This window comes from Mchenga conophoros, linkage group LG8, assembly GCF_057382185.1.
Source record: "Mchenga conophoros isolate Kocher_MC1m ecotype Shallow Benthic linkage group LG8, M_conophoros_male_GT1.1, whole genome shotgun sequence".
NCBI lineage: Eukaryota > Metazoa > Chordata > Actinopteri > Cichliformes > Cichlidae > Mchenga > Mchenga conophoros.
In genome coordinates this window covers 27,731,928-27,753,709 of record NC_140533.1, presented here as the reverse complement: position 1 = coordinate 27,753,709, position 21,782 = coordinate 27,731,928, and the positions used below count along the sequence as shown (strand labels likewise).

General features: G+C 39.3%; 1 protein-coding gene across 1 annotated transcript; it reads right to left on the bottom strand.

Moving 5' to 3' along the window:
* Positions 1 to 1,114: 1,114 nt before the first annotated feature.
* Positions 1,115 to 8,246, bottom strand: LOC146568954 (uncharacterized). Its single transcript, XM_085285391.1, has 5 exons — positions 7,910 to 8,246; positions 7,612 to 7,686; positions 6,113 to 6,217; positions 5,807 to 5,960; positions 1,115 to 1,714 (listed from the first exon to the last, which is right to left on the bottom strand). The coding sequence occupies exons 1-5, from the start codon at positions 7,944 to 7,946 to the stop codon at positions 1,480 to 1,482; spliced, it is 606 nt and encodes a 201-aa protein (XP_085141517.1). The 5' UTR covers positions 7,947 to 8,246; the 3' UTR covers positions 1,115 to 1,479.
* Between the last annotated feature and the right edge of the window lie 13,536 nt (positions 8,247 to 21,782).

Sequence of the window (21,782 nt, the reverse complement as noted above, 5' to 3'; positions counted from 1 at the left end):
CCTCTTTTCCATTAGTACCTACTTGGACTCATCACGGTTTGCCATGGTTTTCAGGGTTTTCCATTAGGTCATAGTACCTGGTACCAGGTACGTTTTAGTACCTGCTTGTCCCGGGTGCCAAGCAGGTACTAAAACATACCTGCTTGGTACCTACTAAGTAGTAAAATGTGAAGTTGTCACACGGCATGCCACCGATTTGCTGGTCGAGTCAGTTGACGAGTCATGAAAGTGTCTCATTCACAAAAATTAAAACCACCATTTTTGAAACAAAAACAATGGGGCAAATGGTTGCAAAACCCCACTGTGGTCCCCGAGACTGACGAAAAGCCACAGACCAAGCAGCAGGTATATTCTTGCCTCACTGTCCACCATTGTTGTAGCACTCGTGTTGCATATTAATCAATCACACCCAGACCCGTAGCTATGATGGCAAACACGCACACTGGGTTTTAATGGAAAACCAGTCGATCTGAGTTGAGTCGTGTTGATCCACGGCAAGTCGATCCGAGTAGGTTCAAAAGGAAAAGGGGCTTTAGGTCGCCCCAGTTAGCAACCTGTCTGAAGACTTCACAATCAAAGATCACACATAGATTTACCTGCAGTTTGGGAACAACTCCATTCCACATCACCACCTGAACTTCCTAAACATCTGTGATCCACACTCAGCCTGCCTGCTCCCAGTTTCTTAAAAACACTTTGCCACAATAAAGATCAATACAGTTCAACTTAAAACACGTTGTTGAGTCTGGTTTGTGGGTCCTTCCAGTTCCTGAGGAGGCCTCGATGAATCACCACCTTGTGATGGCGCAGGGGGGTGACATATGTTGACCAGCGCAATTTGGTGGAACGATATGGTCAGGTGCTTTGAGGAGTGGTTAGTGGCGGAAGTTGGAAGCCTTAGTGGTTTTAAAAAGTGTCCATAAATAAACTTTTTGGTCTGTGATAAATGACAAAACTTCTTGCAGAACTACACGAGTATCATGTAAATACTTTTTTGTTTGTTATTATTATTCTTAGGGTGACATTTTGGGGGAAAAAATCTGTCTTTCTTCCAGTTACACTGAAAAAAACACAGACTCATATGTTATATATAGACACAAAAAAGATGTTATTTTAGGTAGTATAGTTTATTTGCATATACATTTTCCCTCTATATAGATTACACAGTCAAACTATGCAATTAAATATGTTGCATATTTGTCAGTTAGACAAAAATGAAACAAAATAGCAAACTCAGTGCTGTATCATTGTTTTTTAAACATCATGTTCATAACATCTCAGCCAAATTGTCTTTCAAGCGCTTATGCATAGCTGCTGATGTCTACCACGCAAAGTGAAAGTGTTACAATACTCGTAAAAACACAAGATGATTTAACAAAGCACATTTTTAACCACATTTAAATGTATGACTTAAATCTTGTTAAAAAAAATACACACATCAGCCTCTGGAGTAAATTCTTGTGTACAACAAGTGCACGTCTAACTCCGAGCAACCATATAAACCATGATGGGGATGAAGCTCACAGAAAGGAGAGTGAGGCCAATCACCACCTTCTGAGGGGCATCTTCAGTCATCGGATCATTCTCATTGGTGCAGTTCTGGAAAAATTTCAAATGGATGTCGATAAAGAAGTCTTGAATATCAGGGTTTGGGAAGAAACAGCTGGTAATATTAGCCAGAAATTCCACGCAGTGTGTTAGGTCACTGTAAGCTCTGCAATAGATGGAGAAAAGTTAATGATGGGGGTGAAACAACTCCTCTGATAATGAAGAATATTTGCTCAAATGTGTTAATGTACTTGTATTTGTTTTTTCATCAGTTAAAGTATGAAACTTGCAATGTTTGAAAGTGTCTTATTGAGCCTGCAGTCACAATTTGACTTGAATGCAGCAAAAGTACGTAAAAAAGTAGAAACCTCAACAGAGTCAGATATAAAAACAAAAACAAAACAGCACATAAAATATGGGTGTAGCCACTCTTACATCTCACATACGTCCTTAGTTTCCTTCTGTCCCTTGTTGCGATCTCCCTCTATGCTGTGTTTGTCTAGTTCTGGTTCCCTAAAGTTTTAAATTTTTCTGTTGATTTAGTTCCTTTAAAGCTGACGATTTTCTTTCATCATCCAAAAACCTCCCATAACATTTAATTTCTTAGTTTTTATCACAAACATACACCAATAACTTTTAATTTGATATGCTTTTGTGTGGGGTGGCGGCATATTTCATAAGAAATTATAAAAACATAGATTTTAAGATTATGAGATGAAACTGTTGTGCTGGACCCCCAGGCACTGAAACTGAGCAGCAAATCAACCTTGAGAAAAACTGTTGTGGTTAAACTGCTTCCTGTTTGAAATTAAACAGAGGAGAGAGTGGGCTGAAGGAAGAGACCACTGCTCATATTAACCCTTCGGCAGGAGAGGCACTCGTTCTCTTTAAGCCTGTTTGGATGTTGAATATTTCCCTTTGTGACTTGTTATCGACCTAATGGGCTTTTTGACTTCTTTCCTACTTACTTTGTAATTTAGATGATATGATCACTGTTTTACAGTAAAGAACCAAAGCAAACACTACTATATTTGAGTATTTCCACATATATTTAAAAACTGTAGTAGCCAGTGACTTTTAAGATCAAAATTTACACCCAGATGACGCTCACAAAAGTCACATGTCAGGAGTTGTTAAGCACTTCATTGAACAGTCATTCTCTAAAACACATGCTTTCATTTGAGTAAACCTTCAGATGATCTGAAAATTCCAAGGTTGGATATTCAAAGCCAAAAAACTTTTTGCAGTGACTCCCAAGCTAGGCGAGTGGCTCCAGCAGATCCCGGGAACAACATCGGAGATCTCTGTCTAGAAGAGCGCAGTCCTAGGAACTGCTAAGATACTGCACAGGACCCTCAAGCTCCCAGGCCTCTGGTAGAGGACTCGAGCTTGAAGGATTGACCACCCACAGGGGCAAGTGGGGATTTTTATATATATATATATATATATATATATATATATATATATATATATATATAAATACATATATGAATTTTTAACTTCTTAAAAAACTACTACTGCTACTAGCATGCATGTTTCATTTTGTTCTATTTAACAAATGAAACAGCGCCCCTCTGGTTAGAGGTCAAAAGGGGTACTGCAGACATTCGTCCGGTATGTCGAGTCAACTGAAAATGACATCAGTTGATCAAAGTTTATCACAAAAATATTGTTTAATTATTCATTTGGTGTCATGTATTATTGTAGGGTCTACCTTAGAATATGAAGCACCAATTGTTGTTGTGATTTGGCGCTGTATAAATAAAGTTGAAAGGAAAAAATTTTGCCACTGGAAACTGAACGAAAGAACAAGCTGCAGAGTAAAGTGAGAGATGAAGAAAATAAGCGAGAGGTTAGCTTGCAGGAACTATGGACCACTTCAGAAGAAATGGGGCTTGAGGTAAACACTCTCTGCATGCTTTCCTTCCTGCACGTGGACAGTTATGGCCTGCTGAGGCCAACTGTTGATGTCACTGACAGGAGTACTTTGATACTAAGGTACATTTGGCATGTAAACTGTTAACACTGACTTTGCACTCTGACAATTATTTTTAATTTTTCATTAGTTCATGATTGTTGAATTACATGTACAATGTCACTCAGCAGTCCATCTGCATCTTAAGGATAAAGGACACTCTTTCGAGGATGCCAATGTTCACATTTTGGACAGAGAGGACAGATGGTTTGAAAGAGGAGTGAAAGAAGCCCTCTATGTCCACTGTGAGCGACCATCTTTGAACAGAGGCGGGGGTTTACGACACCAACTCTCTGCCATCTATAATCCAGTTTTGAGATCCCTTCCCAGACGCCTTAACGCCCACTCACATCCTGGGCCATCTGACCTCAGGAATTCGCATGATAAGGTGGGGCCAGATTTCACAATGAACACACCCGAAACTCTGGCTGATTGGGACCCACGCCCAGTTTCCCACCTTGGCTCAGGCGATTAGAGGATCATCAGGGGGTCCTTTTGTCCCTCTGTGGGGGGTCACTCCCACTAGGTTTATATCTGGGACTCTCCACCATTTGACCTTAGAACTGAAGAAGCTTCTCGGATGAGAGGTGAAACGTCTTCAAGCAACTTAAAGAAGTCCAGACGCTTTTCTTTGCAAGCTCCTTTGACTACGATGACCTGGATGACTGAGAACCTTCACAGACATACATGTACAATGTACATGTAAAAACACCTCTGTCCTCACCTAGTCTTCAGGCTTGTTCTAATCGGAAGGTTGGCGCTTTGATCCCTCTCTGTTCCAGTCTGCATGCCAAATACCCTTGGGAACGATACTAACCAAGTTGCTCTCTGATGCATCCATCTGAGTATATATGTGTGTGTGAATGTTAGGCTACGTCTAATCCAGATAAATTTGAAAAATGTGTTTTCGTCTAAAAACGCTCAGCATCCACACCATAGTTTTTCCCTCGTTTCCGAAGAGTTCAGTTGAAACGACTGAAAAAAGACGATTTGACCTGCATCATTTCCGTCTGCCGTTTATTTACTTTACGGCTCTTTGAAACGTCGCGGCAAAATGTCGAGAAAAAGCGCAAAATTTTTTAAAAGGACTGACAACGCTGCAAGTAACACAAGAGTACAAAGTACCGAAACCAAGTGAGAATTAAAGAATTTGAAGAAAAGCTATCTGGAGCATGTACAGACTGATATTAATCTTTAATAGGGCTGTCAAAACTGAGAGCAAACAAAACAGCTGCTGTCCACCATCTTAGTTGAATTGGTCACGTGACTGCATCACATGACTAAAATGCTTCATCGTTTTCAAAAGGCTCCATTTTCGTCCCCACTGCGACTCGAAAACTGTCTTTTTAAATTTACCCACTTTGGAGAGCATTTTAAATCTCAGTTTTCCTTGACCAAAAACGCCATCGCAGTGTGGACGGAAGGTCAAAACGGAGAGAAAAAGATGCGTTTTCAAACAAAAACTATTTAGTGTGGATATGGCCTTAGACAGAAAGAGCATAGAAAAAGGTGCTTGGATAAAAGAGGCAAGTTTTGTGCTCAGAGTAGCAAAGCGCTTTAAAACAACCCGTCCATTACCATTTCCTTTTAAAGCTCTGTATGTAAGTATGGACATTTTTTTTTAATTAAAATTGACTGGGTATTGATGTGTTTTCTTATTCCCATAATTACATTCCATAAATATTAAAGGGGGCCCTATAGAGCCCATCTGTGGCAGCATCCCACTGCAGTTCCTCGAGTGGCCACATGGGGCTGGCACCAAAAGTGAGTCAATCCCCAGAAACACTCACGTTCAAATATGTGAAATTTCCATCCAGTTTATGTTTTTGGTGCCTTTTGAAGAATTTTTAATCGAATTGACTCTTTAAAATTGAATATGTGAGGCTGTCCAAAACATTTATAACTTTTGTGAGTGAAATTCTAGTATTTTATTAGCCTGTTATTCAACACTCTATAGATCAGAATTATGGAATATTTTACAGTTTCAGGAGCAAAACTTCACCAGTTTCATGTCTATGACATAGATTTTAGTGAAACAGCACTACTACCCTGAATCTTTGTGCTTTTTGAAGATTTTCTGAAGAATAAAGATTAAAAGGTCACGTCATGTTTCTTTAATACTGAAAATTAATGCAAAGAAGTCCAGAAAAGATGATTACATATTTCTCAGCAATAATTCTAATCATGCTGTTTTGTCCTTCAGAATATTGAGTTTTTAAATGCATAACGAGTATTATTCAGTGTGTTAAACATGGAGGTTTGTGGATATATTTATTCAGTTACCCGATGAAACGTTCCTGGACACACCAGTTATCTCTGCCGATATTCCACATGTCCTGGTGAAAATTTTCACCACAGTAGGTGGAACTGAAGAATTGCAGTGACTTCCAATCACAGTTTTCCCCAGTAATTTTATTTTCCTCATCCTGGAAACTCTCTGCAAAGTAATCAAAGATTTTTCTGACACATATGAACTAAAAGGAGGACACACGTAGAAAACAGAAGCTGACTCTCCGACAAATTTTTCATGTTTAATCTGCACTATATGCAAAGCACGTAAATAAGACGCGCTGATAATCATTAACTTACCTTCACCTTCTGCGATAACAGAACCTTGGTTACTTTGCAGTTTTTCCTCGACCGCCTTCTTCTCTTCGTAAAATGTGGATGTCACATTCTTTGGTTTCAGTGTACCTGCAGGCAAAACATTTTGTTTCACTCTAGGTATTATTGCACCTTGAATTCATAATGGTTGTTTATCCAAAGTGGAAAACGTTTTGCATTTAAATTTGATTTATGCATCAATAAGTCCTGTTTAGAAACAGATATGTAATTGGTGGACTTACAACAATACAAAATTCCTTTAAATCTGCATTCTTCCTTATGTTCAGAAGGGGGTAATTCCCTCTGCTGCAAAACAACTAGATGTTTCCAAGTCTATGAAAAAATAGTTCCCAACTGCCTTGATCTGTGTCTCAAGCAGACAATTTCCTGGCTTCCTGGCTGACTTAATCACTTATTTATTCTGTCCATTATGAAGACAGTTGCATGTCATTTATCAAAATCACCGTATCAAAGCAGTCCTGTCAGTAACTGAAGAAGTCACTTGGATGAGTGGCGAAATGTTTCTCCCACTGAAAAGGCTGGAACAAAACGCTCTGCAATTATTTAGACAATCCAAGGTACAGTGCACCAAACCTCTATCGCCCCCTCCTGCATCGTGGGCCCATGCCTCTCTGTTAGGCTGGGTTGGCTTTGTCTCATGGTCTAAGGCCACCAAGTGTTTGGTTTGAGCCCATAAACCTGGCCCAGGGCTGGAGCTTTGTAACCCTGTTCTGAGCAGGATGAACTGGTTTTTTGAATTGCTCTTTGGCTAGCTAGTATAACACACTTTTTGTGATCACTCAAGCATCCAAATCTGTCCAACACAGGATCCAGTCATTACATGTGCTGTGTTGGACAGGTTTCTTTTAATCCTAGTGGCATTTAAATGATTATGAATATATTCTGCAGTTTTGCGATTAGATGTGTTAATCACAGCCCATGTCTTATACAGTATGTTGGTCTGTTACACAGAAAGAAATCAGTAAATATCTGTATTAAATATCCTGGATGTGACCTGTGACATCTTGGACAAGAGCATTAAATGCATAAATGTATGAATGAAAACATTTGTGTGCATTTAGTTTGTATAGATGCCATCTTTTCAGATACACTACTGGAGATCAGTCACTTTCTGCAGTCAGGTGCGCTCTGTCCTCAAAACACATCATCAGTGTTTACAAACATCAAAAAGGGTGTAAAAATATTGATAAGGTAATGAATTTGCCAGACAGCACGTTTTCTTACTTGTTTAATTATGTTGCTGCATTTTATGAGCAATCTGTTTATAAAACACCTCAAAGGTTACAGTCTACTGTCATCAGATTTATGTTACAATTTATAGGCAACAGTTGCATTTTTCTAATGGAAAAACAAGAGTAAACCATTCACCAGACCAAAATGGAGCCTTTGATGGTCTATTTCTGGCTTCCACTTCCGTGTTTGACACTGTTGTACAAAGTATTTTAAGTAAGAAATGAACTTACTGTTGAATGTTTGGTTCCTCACAACTTCATCGAGCTGTCCCGCTGTGCTGTTGGCTGATTGTGATGTCACAGTACCTGCAAACAACAAATTCAAAGATGTTCCTTACGATCAGCTATGCCAGTCGGGCCACTTTTAAAAGGAATGCTCTCACTCTGACTTTCATTTGCCTCTGCTGTTTCCTTCATTACGCCCCCACACAGGGGGAAAACAATTCATGGAAATGTTAAAGCAAATCCAAAAAGCAGGAAATGTCCACAAAATCTAAAGAAAAACTCTCAAGTGAAGGCAAACACATACCGAGGACAAAAGCAGGCAAGAGCAGGTAGAGGATCATTGTGGACAGCAGTCGAGGCAGGTCTGTGACCCAACGTGTCTTTAGAGGCTATAATTTCCCTCCTGGAGCTCAGAGGAAGAAGGAAACCCAGCCCTCCTTATCTCAGCTTGCTGTAGATGCATCTGAGTGTATTTGTGCCAGGGTGTCATTGAGAGATCCTTGTTAAACATGCCTAGTGTTGGAAAACGAGCAGATGAAGATGCTGATCTGACAATGACTTAACATGATCAGATCAAAGACGAACCTACCAAAGTTAGAGAAAGAGCTTACCGAAGAAAATAAATCACAAGTTAGTTCAATTGTTACACAGTCAGAAAAAGCTTTGACTGCAACCATTTCAGCCTTGCGAGTGTCCGAGTAAAACCCCCACATATATTTTAGTAGCTAATTTTAGACACTGAATGTTGAGAAATGAGTAAAAAGGGAAGCGCAGATTAGCTTATAAAGTGAAATTCACTGATCAACATGTTTAGTTCAGTGGTTTTCAAATTGTGGGTGGAAGCCACAGCAGCTGCAATGTGATAGACAGGGCAAACTTGTGGTGGCTGCTGCTAAAATAATATTAACTTGGGTGATAATTTTGTATTAATAATGGGTCAGAAAGTAATCTTTGTTTAGCTTCTAAAGGTCGGCGCACCAGAAAAAATGTTGAGGACTCTGCACTTATTCTACTCGAGCCAGTCAACATAACCCAGCACGAAAAATGTGTATGTTGTAAAAGGTTTTAATTGGTAGACTTTTCAGAAGATTCACTTCACAGTTACAGCTGCTCTGCATCACAGAGGCTTTCTAATTAATGCACCATCAAATGCAGCAACCTGCTTGTTTAACTGTTAAACAAGCAGGTTGTTGCATTTGAGTCAGAGTTGGATTTTCTATGATGTGTTCAGTAAACATCATCTGAAAAGTGACTGAACTTCCTTAAGTTTCTTGAAATTGTTTTAACCCTCATTTTTTTTTAAGTGTTTTCAGTTTTAAGACCAAATGGCAGAGATTCCCAGGAATTTAAAGAAGTCCAGTTGCTTTCTTTCTAAACTCCTTAGATTACTATGACCTGGATGAATGAGAACCTATACAGACATATTACCATGCACTTTGGGAGGAACATTCTTGAACTGCTGTGATATGAAAGGGAATCAAGAAAACTAGCAGATTATGGAAACCACCTCCACTTTAACCTCAAACGCAGACAGAGCAGACTTATTCCCAAGAGTTTGCACCATGGATCCACGGTCAGGGGACATAAAGTGAAGTTGATTCTGCAGAGAGCACAAAACCAGCTTCAAAGTGAAAAGATAAGACACTTCTCAGAAGACCCTTATGAGGAAAACATCAAGGGAACAGTTTACCCTGCCCGGGATAGGGTTACCGGGGCCCCACCCTGGAGCCAGGCCCGGGGAGGGTGCCTCAGGGCGAGTGTCTGGTGGCCGGGCCTTAGTCCATGGGGCCCGACCGGGCATAGCCCGAAAAGGGGACATGGGCCCATCCTCCCGCAGGCCCACCACCCACAGGAGGCGCCGTTGGGTGCATTGTGTGCTGGGCAGTGGCCAGGAGCGGAGGCCCTGGCGGACTGATCCCCGGCTACCAAGACTGGCAATTGGGACATGGAATGTCACCTCTCTGGTGGGGAAGGAGCTTGAGTTAGTGCGTGAGGTTGAGAGGTACCGGCTAGATATAGTCGGGCTCACCTCTACACATGGCTTGGGCTCTGGAACCAGCCTCCTGGAGAGGGGCTGGACTCTCTTTCAGTCTGGAGTTGAAACTGGAGTTGTTCGATCATAAGACTGTCCATAAGTGCACGTGGCACCAGGACGCCCTAGGCCACAGGTCGATGATCGATTTTGTTATCGTATCACCAGACCTGCGACCATATGTTCTGGGCAGTCGGGTAAAGAGAGGGGCTAAGCTGTCAACTGATCACCACCTGGTGGTGTATTGGATCAGGTGGCGGAGGAGGACACTGGACAGACCCGGCGTGCCTAAACGTGTAGTGAGGGTGTGCTGGGAATGCCTTGCAGAGGCCCCAGTCCGCGAGATCTTCAACATACACCTCCGGCAGAACTTCAACAGTATTCCAAGGGAGACTGGGGACATTGAGACCGAATGGACCATGTTCAGCATGTTCTTTGGCGAAGCTGCTGCAATGAGCTACGGCCACAAGGTGGTTGGTGCCTGTCATGGTGGTAACCCCCGAACCAAATGGTGGACACCAGAGGTGAAGGGAGCCACCAGGCTGAAGAAGGAGTCCTATTGGGCTTGGTTAGCTTGTGGGACTTCGGAAGGAGCTGACAGGTACCGACAGGCCAAGCAGGATGCGACTCAAGCAGTGGCCAAAGCAAAAACTCGGGTGTGGTAGGAGTTCGGAGAGGCCAGGGAAAAAGACTTTTGGACTGCCTCGAAGAAATTCTGGCAAACCGTCAGGCGACTCAGGAGGGGAAAGCGGTGCTCTACCTGCACTGTGTATAGTGCTGGTGGAGCGCTGCTGACTTCAACTGAGAAAATTGTCGGGCGGTGGAAGGAATACTTTGAGGACCTCCTTAATCCCACTGAGGAGGAAGCAGAGTCTGGGGATGAGGGGGATGACCCGCCAATTTCCAGGGGTGATGTCACTGAGGCAGTTAAACAAGTCCTTGGTGACAGAGCCCCTGGTGTCCACCCCGTGTTCCTGAAGGCTCTGGATGTTGTAGGGCTGTCTTGGCTGACACGCCTCTGCAATGTTGCGTGGAGATCAGGGGCGGCACCCCTGGACTGGCAGACCGGGGTGGTGGTCCCCATTTTTAAGAAGGGGACCACCACCCCGGTTTTAGTCACGGTTTTAGTCTCGGTTTTAGTAACGCAGTAATGCAGCGTTCCTACAGGAAAGTAACGGTAATCTAATTAGTAATCCCTTTACTCCCTTTACTCGTTACTTAAAAAAAGTATTCAGATTACAGTAACGCGTCCATCTCTGGTTATGACCAGAAAAGAACTGACTTATTTCTGATGTTTTTTAATGATAATGAATGCTTTATTTATGGGTGGACATGTGAGTGGAGAACAACAAGGAGCCAAGGATGGAGCCCTGTGGAACACCCCAGAAATAAACAACTCATTTCAGTAATGACGTTTGAGCTGGAGTGTCATTAACAGTCAGTCCTGTACGTCTTTACCATACAACCCCAAGTTAGTAGTCATACTAAATAATTATGAATTTTTTTTTATGTTGTCAGGTGGCAGACTGTATAGTCATATTATTCTGGTTTTGCATTAAGTAATTGGATGCACTCTGTCCTATCGACATATGATAGGCCTGCTGCAGTCACAAAGTTTCTAATTGTGCTGGGACTGCCCATTAACTTCCACTGGACTCCCAGTGGAAGTTAATGGGCAGCCCAATTTCCTGATTCTTCATGATCCTTCATGTATGACTAGTAAAAAACACTCATAAGGGATTTCTTCTTTCAGGAATCAGGAAGAATGTGCAGCATGAATGTTAGACAGGAAACCCATAAACTGTGTGCCTGTCTGGACCTATTTACTAACACGACATGTTGTTGTTTTCTCAGTATTGTTGTAGAGTTTACCTTCACTTTACAATGCAAAATGTCTTGAGGCAACTGTTGTTGTGATTTGGTGCGATGTAAGTAAAACTGAGTTGAATTGACCTGAATTGCTCATATTGTCATGATAACTTAACCAGATGTTGGGAAAAATAGGCGGCCTGAAAGTAAGTTTACATTTCACACAGACAAGCTTTTACCCACTACAGATACACACAGAGGTATGAAAACAACAACTTCCTGTGTTTTGTGGTATTAAATGTGCAGGATGTCAGTTTTTTTCAGCTGGCTTGTCGGAGACAGGAAACTAAACTGGCATTCGGGGGTTTGCTGCTTGTTGACAGACATTAAGGGACAGTCGAAGGGTTTTAAATGGACATCTGCATCCTGGTTACAATCAGGTTTTTAAAGCAGTGCTTTTGTACTTCAGAAACCTAGTTTTGAGGTACACAGTATGACAGCAAGAGGAAAAGTGAGGGTGCTATTCAGGTGTATAATGCTGCAAAGACAGAGTTCCAGCCAGGTGACAACGACTGAGGAAGCATGAACAAGAGTGAAGGTTAAAGGTTACAGGAAGCCAGGATCTTAATGCAAACAAGTGCAAGTTAAATGAACAAAGTCAGATTGATTTCAGATTAACAGTTGCAGGAAAGAGAGCTTGATCGATCTAATTTATACATCACAGGGGCCTGCTAAATTACCACACTGTAACTGGATACTAATATTTATTACGCGTGGTTTTGTATGCATACTAAAATAATTTTAAAGAGCATTTGATCCTTCCCAAAGAGGAATAAACAGAAATAAAATTTTTCTTAAATGTGAGTTTATCATGCAGATCATTTGTGCTTATAATAACCTGTTAAAGGCCCCTAATAAGCCAAGAAAAACTCTGATCGGTTATACAAAGATATGCAGAACTAACATGTTAACACGTTAAACCTTGTAACAGAGTTAATCATGTTCATCTAGACGTACTGTCTTCACTGACACCACACAGGCTGTCCCTCTACTAGATGAAAATCTGGTATGTGGTGAAGCTGTTTTCCCCCCTTTCTTAAAGAAACCACTTAAATGCAAGTGAGACGTTCAGGTGTTTCGAAGCAATTTTTCCCCACACGTCACTTTTCACATGCGTGAAATCTTTCAAAGTCAGTCTTTGGTGGTTGATTTATCAACCTGAGTAAAACAACAACAACAAAAACTCTGCTTTACATTATTTGACTGAAAGATAAACTGACACAAATAAAGGATGTCTGAGTAAACAAACAAAAAAAACATGTTGATTATTTATTTTCAACTCATGAAAAACACAATTGTGCATTTGAGCTTTATTGATTAAGGAAATGATTGAACTAAGTATGAAATATGATGAGTGGTCACTTTTTTTAATACATAGTTTTTATGTAATTCAAGTTCCTTTAATGCTAACACTACATTATAAATGCATATCTATATTTAATGTACATCACCCACTAATAACGGCCTGTTGTTATTGCATATTGAATTTTATTATTTTCATTTGTTAGTAATAGTAGTTCTACACTACATGAAGGGTTATGCGTGAAAGCCACTAATCAAAGAAATGTATCTGCTTAAAATAATTATATGGGGAACATGAAGGATTTTCTGGCTTAAAATAGATCTTGGGGGCGGAGGTGTGACGTTGTGCATAAGTACCATAGTTAAGACACATTGTCAAGGCAGAGAGTGTGTTTCCTGTTATTTCTAAGAATTCAATACACAGTTGTGTATTTTTGGATGATTTCCCTTTAGTTGAAAGTCACAACCTCTTGTGGAGCACCCACAATTTCTGTATGAATGAAAAAAAAACCCTGTAATGGTGAATGCTCATATTAAACATACAAACCTGTCAGACTGCTCCAAACACTTTATTACACTTTGATTCTTGGCTCTGTATGACATCATTAAAAAGGGTTATCCCAGGCACACTACTCTGTCTGTGAGCCAAGACACCCCATCAATCTGGTGTTCAGATCTTCTACTTGTGACGTGTAGCAAATCAAATATGATCTTAAATGCATTGAGGAAATCAATGACTGGTTGTGCCACAATTTTCTCCAGCTAAACAAAAACAAACTGAGGTAATAGTCTTTGGCGCCAAAGAAAAACGATTACAGGTCACCAGAGAACTTCAATCTATACACCTAAAAACCACAAACCAGGCGAGAAATTTGGGTGTAGTGATGGATGCAGACCTAAACTTAGAAAAACACATTAAGACAATAACAAAGTCAGCTTACTATCACCTCAAGAATATATCAAGGATAAAAGATCTGATGTCTCAACAGGACCTGGAAAAACTAGTCCATGCATTCATCTTTAGTAGGCTTGATTACTGTAACAGCATCTTTACAGGTCTACCTAAAAAATCAGTCAGACAACTACAGCTCATTCAGAACTCTGCTGCTCGAGTCCTCACTAAGACCAAAAAAGTGGACCACATCAGTCCAGCTCTGAGGTCTTTACACTGGCTGCCTGTCCGTCAGAGGATAGACTTTAAAGTTCTGATGCTGGCCTATAAAGCTCTGAATGGTTTAGGACCAAAATACATCAATGACCTCCTGACCCAGTATGAACCATCCAGATCCCTCAGGTCATCTGGATCCGGTCTTTTATCAGTTCCCAGAGTCAGAACCAGACACGGAGAAGCTGCATTCAGCTTTTATGCTCCTTATATCTGGAACAAACTCCCAGAAAGCCTCAGATCAGCTGAAACACTCAGTTTATTTAAATCCAGGTTGAAGACTCACCTGTTCTCAGCTGCATTTGAATAAAGCACCAAATCCACACTTTAAGCTTAAATTTCAAAACTTACATTTAACTACTGATTTTATCTACTGTTCTGATTTTATCTGTTTTGATTTTATATGCTGTTTTGTTTGTTTGTTTGTTTGTTAATTAGTTAGTTAGTTTATTTGCTTGTTTTATTCAATTTTAAATCATGCTTTTTATTTGTTCTTGTTTCTAATGTCTCTGTAAAGCACTTTGAATCACCTTGTTGTTGAATTGTGCTATACAAATAAACTTGCCTTGCCTTGCCTTGCCTTAAAGGGGGAGGAGCTAAAAAAGGTTGTTTCAGACAGAGGATGAACTCTTCTAAATTGTGAATCCTGCAAAAGCTGCTATAGTAGAGTCCTTAAAGGACATATGAAGCTAGAACTGAGTTCTAAAGTTTCCCTTTTGTACGTATATACATAATTTAAAAAAATCACCACAAACACAACTTTTCTGTGAAAGTATTCTTTATTATTGTGTTACAGGCTTTATCTGCACAGCACCTGTCACGCAGTTTCATGCAGTTGAAAGTCTTTCACGGATGACTGAACATCTTAAAAACACTGATGGAGAACGTCTGTAGGTGACAAAGATTGACTCATAAAACACACGTGAGGGTTTAGAAAAAACTATCTGTAACCCTCCCACACATCAAATAAACCACTGCAGACTACTACACTGTAGGAGGTACTCAGAGGACACAAATAGACAGTGAGCATTGGAAACAGCGTGCAAAACGAACACACATTTACCAAAAAAACATCACAAAATCAGTGTGTTGTACTATCCACCCATTCTCTTCTTATGCCTATCAGGGTCACAGGGTGTCTGGCGTTTGTGTTTTGTTTTATTATTTCCATAATAAAGCCACAGTACACTTTCATTGGGCAGAATTTTAAAGCCCTTTTGATGCTGGACTCATTCACATGCAGTGGAAAAAGGAAGCAGTTTTTCTAGTTAGTGATCAAAGACTTTATTTAGATAAAAGTAGAAGCAGCTCAATAGCTGCCAGTTTGCATATCTCATGTTTTGTGGTTTTGCACCCTTCTCCTCAGCAGATGAGCCTCCTTTCTTTTAAAATGAGCAAATGACTACTTCGTCCGCAGCAGCACTAAGCATCATCGTGATTCTGAGCCCAGGCTGTCCTGGTGTACTACTTACCTCACAGAACTGCTATCATAGAGAATACTGTAGTGTTCAAATGTAAAATTGGCTTTATGTGTGCTGAAACACTCCGTAGTTCTACATTAGCGGCACCTGTAGAAGCATTTCTATGAAATGGGCCTATCAGTGAAATATTTCAATTTCTTTCAAGTTCAGTTTTATTTATATAGTGCGATAATAGGAAGAAACCTCCAGTAGAACCAGGCTCAGGGAGGGGCGGGCATCTGCTGTGACTGGTTGGAGTCGAGGTTAGGAAGACAGGACAAAGAAATGCTGTGGAAGAGAGGCAGAGATGAATAATATTTAAATGCAGGGAGGTGTTTAAACACATAGTGAGTGACAAAAGGTGAGCGAAGAAGAGGAACACAATGCATCATGGGAATCCCACAGCCGTGTAACTAAGGGTCACCTGATCCAGCCCTAACTGTATGCTTTATCAAAAAAGAAAAACAAGTAAGCCTACAATCTGAGAGCAAAGTGCTTTAATGGGGTGATACAGTACTATAAGGTCATTAACAGAAGATGGGGTCTGATTATTCAAGACCTTCTATGTGGGGAAAAAATTGAGGAATTTTATAATAAATATTAAAACACAGACAGCAGATTTTGTTATGTAGACCTCAGTTTCAGTAAACAAATTCACAAATTCTTCCTCTGGCCTGTTGGAACAACAAATTTGAGTAAATAAGAAATTTCTGGTACATTTTCATTTTATTGTAAAAGATAGTTTCTTTCTTAATGTCAAATGTTTGCTTTGTTTTTGCTTTGTCGTTTATGGGAACTACTGTCTTTTCACACCTTAGTTTTGTTTTAGTTAACTGTAATAGTCTTGCTAGTTTCAACTTGCAGAACATTTGATACATTCACACCTTAAATGTGCTATATAAACCTGAACAACATGACATTTCACAGTGCAGTACATATAACGCGTGTGTGTGTGTGTCTGTTGCGGCAGCGTTGACATGACTATATAAACAGCTGTGCATAGAAAATGATGTAGTGCAAGAAATAAATGGAACATATTTTTCAGGTTTGCTGTAAACATGTGTGCAATTTTAAGTAGCACAGACTATAAAGTCACCACGTGATGTTTTGAGGTCAGAGGTGAGAAATGATCTATTGAGTATCCTTTAAAGAGTGTGAACAGAATTAAGAGTAGTTTCTGTGCTGTGTACAAATTAAAAGGCATCATTGCATTACGTGCCATTTCATTATGTACAGTTTACTGAAATGATGATTCAGTTGGGCAGAGGAAGATATCCGAGGATAAAACATTGGACTTTATCAGATGATCAAAATAAATAATCTCCAGATTAAATGATAAATAACATTACTCACAAAAAGAAATGCAAAGAGTAATCTGAATTACAGACAACATGAAAAGAAAAAAAAATTCTAATTGTCTAGCAAAGTTAGACATAAAACAACAATTATGATACCCAGACAAACCTGCAGGACTAAGTCAGAACCTAAGACTCACGCTTTATCGCTCTTCTCACCTACTGATCCTTTTCTTAGTTTCAGAATTACGCTTCAGACCGAAGACAGTTCAGCCTCACTGCATGGCTGTTTTTCAGTTGCGGCACAAAAATGTTAATTTTTAATAACTGATATCTGTGTTTCAGCAAGAGTGCATTTTTTTCAGCAAGAGTGTATTTAAAAATACAATCAAAGTTTAATGAAAGGCATGCAAACCTAAAAGAGTCTGGGGAATTAAACTGCTGCTTTTTGGCGGATAAAACTGCAGAATAATATAGTATGGGCTAATTATGCAGTGCTAAACATGCCATATCAGCATTTGTCACAGTGTTTCTATCAGTAGTTGTCACATTAAAAATGGAACATTTGAACTGCTGTCATAGAGAATACTGTAGCTGCATGTGTGCTTAAACACTGTGTAGTTCTTCATTAGGGGCACCTGTAGAAGCTAATTCAATTTAATAACATGGCTGTATGATAGGTAAAGTTATAGTAAAAAACACAAACACAGAGTGATTTATAATAAAACATCACAGCCTTAAAGAATACAAAGAAAAAATGCAAAGAAAAAAAAGGTTTAAAAAAGTCTTTTTCTAATAAAATATGTTGAAGGTTACGTTTTTACAGTTTCTTTAGGAACATCGTATACTGCGCCTTTTGTGGATCAATCAATCTATCATTGTAGAAAATAACAGATGTGATAAAAATAAAACTGAGACTTTAACATCGTTTTATAACTTGAAATCCACTCTGAAGATGCCTGTTTCTGTTTCTCCACCTTTACATTTGTTGAATCCTCCAGAGAGATTTATCTGTACTTATATCACTGTGAGGAATCACAAGGTCAGTCAGCTTATGGAGGTCTTATTCTTGTAAAATAGGTTCGTATCACTGAAATATTTCACACGTGATAAAACCAGGATTGACTCATTTAGTAATGTATTTTCTTTATGCGTGCCAATTTTAATAAACTACAAATATGTCTTACACACATTTACCTGCAGAATTTTTCAAGGCAGTTTAGCAGCATGACAGTGACTTACTTTTATAAAAGGGATGATGTCGGCCTTTAAAAATTTAGAAAGTTTATAATAAATATTAGTGATTGCTGATGAGGTCAGGAACAATTCATTAGTTATTCATTAAAATAAATAATAATGTAATAATAACATGAAAATATAATGTTTTGAAGCTTTGAAAAGCTAGACATAAAAGACCAACGGTGATACCTGGAAATCTGCTGGTTTTGGAGGAAATTGTTTTATATATATATACAAACACTGAATTTTGCCATAATTGTATTCTAATAATCCATTAATGTCTAAATTATCCAAAGTCAACACTGCACTTAATATTATTTTGTTATTGGAAGGTTATTGTTATGTGATGATGTTACGATTTTTTTTTAAATGCATAGTAAATTATGAGACTCAGTTGACACACTTAGCTGCTTAGCTACAGGCAGTTGTTGGGATCCCAAACTTGTTAATGGTCTTCAAAAAATATAAACCAATGAAAATTTGCACATGTTACACACTGACATGGTGTAGATCTTATTATAACACAGTAACAGACAATTAAATGTTCACTTTTTCAAAGTGAGACTGAAAATGTTTTCCTTTCGATTTTTGGTAGATCGTAGTCATTTATTGACCCTTATTGTCACATCGCCAAGCACTTGACTAGACCTGTCTTTAAAGACCTATATTTAAAGACAAGTTAAATTGAGAATTTTTTTACAATTACTGGTCGGATATCATTGGTGAAAAAGATATAAAGTTCTTCAGATATGCAAATTCAAAAGTTGGAAGTGAAGAAAAACGAGCCAATGACTGTTGAGAGGTTGTTCACAGGTTGAGTAGTAGGTCACCACTTTCACATCGTTTGCACCAACCACACGTACAAACATGCATGGAGGTTTGCAATCAGAAGTTAACTAAACCACACTGAGGATTAAGGATTGACAATGTGCGAGCTCAGCTGTCAACATGCCAACAAGTTCCCATCAGCAGAAACAGTGCAGAGAAACCTATTGTACAACTTTCTCATGGCCTGCAAAGCAAACGCTGTGGTCTAATCGCTGTTAACGCCTCCACAGCGATCAGACAACTAGTTTTGCATACCCGTATAAATATGCGTTCCTGCACATTTAAATCAGTCAGTTGATCTGACCCATTTCTCGAATGATGGGAAACGTAATTAAACTGGTAATACTGCTTAATTGGATTCTAGAGCAGCTCGAGTCCAGAATGGAGTTAATGATGTTGCAGCCTGACGTCATTTGGAATAATGGATGCAAGCGCACATTAGGGGTTATTTTGTAATGTCAATATTGACTTCATTTATTTATCCTACTTTACTTACACATAATTCAGAAGATTTAGATTTTACAGCAGCATGAGCTTTGGCATTTCTTCATTTGCACTGGTACAGTGCAGCACAATGCAAACTTCTCCATTTGGCCTACAAAATTTCCACTGAACGTCTTGCTAACCTAAAGCATCAAATGCATCGATACTGAAATAAAGGGTAGGAGTTAAGCTGTGTAAATGGCATGGCTAGGGTGACCAAATTACAACAAATTAAAAGTGGGTCAAAGACTGTGGTTCTGTGGGACCAATGGTTAGCGGTGAAAAATTTGCACATCGTGTTGCTCACTGGAACAATATACAGTGTTTGTCTGTTTCCCCCAGGTTTTAACAAACAAACAGAAGCCAGTGATTGCTTTCATAGTCTGCGCCACTCTGTGTTACCTTTGTTGCATTGCAGTTGCAACATATCTATGCATCTAAACAAACGTCTATCTATGAGACATGTTTACTTTTGCAAAATGTCTGAATATTCTTCTATATTAGATAATCAGACTAGCTATGTCAAGGACCACAATAAGGCCTATCACTTTCTAAGTATCACACCTTCACTCAGGGAAACTACGAGGACTGAAAATTAGACTCCGCGTGCTTCAAAGGGTTGTCTTTAAAAGTTTTATTCAATAAATAACCCAGAGAAGACTCCATTACTGTGCACAATATGATCTAGTTGCTAATCTATGATCTAAAACAACTGAATAAAAATCACTTGTATTTGTTGTTAGTGCTTTCATGACTAAAATCTGAAATATTAGGTTGAACATGAAACTTCAACACAAAGTTTGAATACGAAACTTCTGGTGGTTCTGAAACCACTTGAAGTAACAACTTTCAAAAAACAAAACGTAATTGCAAATTTGTATTTTGGGCATGTTGATTGTCTTTACATTTAATATAAATTTAAAATGTAAATTTTGTTTTAGGAAGAGGTGCAGAGAAATATATTTTGTCTTAAACAACTTTTGGAAAACATGAAAGGCAGACTGAAGACTGATGAGTCAAAGCCCGAGAATTGAAAAGTCGTTTGGATACAACATACTTTAAACATACTCTGCTATCATGTATCGAAATAAGATACAAAAGATTTAACACTAGAACATGCTGAAGAGTCATGTAGCATAAGCTAAATTCTAGCTAGCTGGCTAAAACTTTCGTTTTTGCTAATATTATTAGTAGCAAAATTCTAAACAATTGCAAATGCTTATTGGACAGCTTCTCATATTATTTTACCAGCTGATGTGGTCCATGATAATTTATATTAGATGGTATATAACAAAGAAGCAAAGCTGTAACCTTTAAAGTGAGGTAAATTTATGTGGCGTATTTGGCTAATGAGTTGTTAATTGCAGGTCATTATCCAATGAGAATGAGGTAGTTGTGTTAGGAAAAGCAAATGAGCTTTTCGAAACTATGAACAGTCATTTGGAAATTACAGTGATCTTTGAAGAAAAGTAGACTAGTTCCCAGTGAATATTGATTATAACTTTTGCTTGGAATAATTGCTGATTATTTATTTCGGTGGGCAATGACAATGCTAGATCAGCTAGCTGTAACTTGGCTATGCAGCATTCATCAGGTCTAATCACTTTGTACTCGGGGATAAAGCAGGGGCATTTCCAGAGCAGGTAGCAGTGCCACGTACGTTTTTAGGCCTCGGTCACGTAGGCCTAAAACCCTCCTGCAACCACCAGTACTGAGGGGGGAAAGGGTATTCCCTGAATAGTTATGAGTGGTTGCGGGAGGTTGCTAATGTCAAACAAAGAGGCATACAGTGCTGTCCTGAGAACCTCCTTACAATTACTTTAGTCACCTACAGGTTGCTGGGATCATCAGTATGGAAGATGCTAACTTGTCTATAAACGCTTGCAAACTACTCATCAAGCTGCAGTGAAAAGTGGGACGCAAACCAGAAATGAAACATTTTTTCCTTTCACAGTAAACTCTATACCTTTGTTAATGTTTTGGTTTTGGTAAGAAGGCAAAACTTTTACAGTAATCAGTATTTATGTCTGATGAAATTTCTAAAACCCCCAGTTTTGTTTTTGGTCATCTTCCTTTACCACCTCGTCGACAACCAATGCTCTTGGTATAACCTATATATATATATATATATAGCAGTCGATGTACAACGTACATAACATCATCCAACATGCACGGAGTCTTGTGGCTCATCACTTTTTTAGCTGACTGACAGTTGATCTCATGTCTTAAGGTGTCAATAATAACGGTTCTGTGGTGGTTACACAGAGAACCTTTGGTCTCACGAGGGATGACTCTGAGTTTGGTTTGAGAAAAAATGCTTGACTGAGTTCACAAGTTGAGAGACTTATGTGGCCAGGGTCCTCAAATGATCATAAACTCTCGAAACGAAGCAGGCAGAGGTTATGAACTGGTCCTGGCACCAGTATGCAGTCACGCCCCAAGATGTGGTTTGTTACGTTTGACCTGCCAGTTGAACCTACAGCAAAATGCATTGTAATATTCAA

Excerpts from the sequence above, each read along its gene's own strand:
- LOC146568954 (XM_085285391.1), bottom strand. The coding sequence starts at position 7,946 with ATGATCCTCTACCTGCTCTTGCCTGCTTTTGTCCTCG. Across the intron at positions 6,218-7,611 it reads GAGGAACCAAACATTCAACA|GTACACTGAAACCAAAGAAT; the intron begins GTAAGTTCATTT and ends TTTTGCCTGCAG. Across the intron at positions 5,961-6,112 it reads TGTTATCGCAGAAGGTGAAG|AGAGTTTCCAGGATGAGGAA; the intron begins GTAAGTTAATGA and ends ATTACTTTGCAG.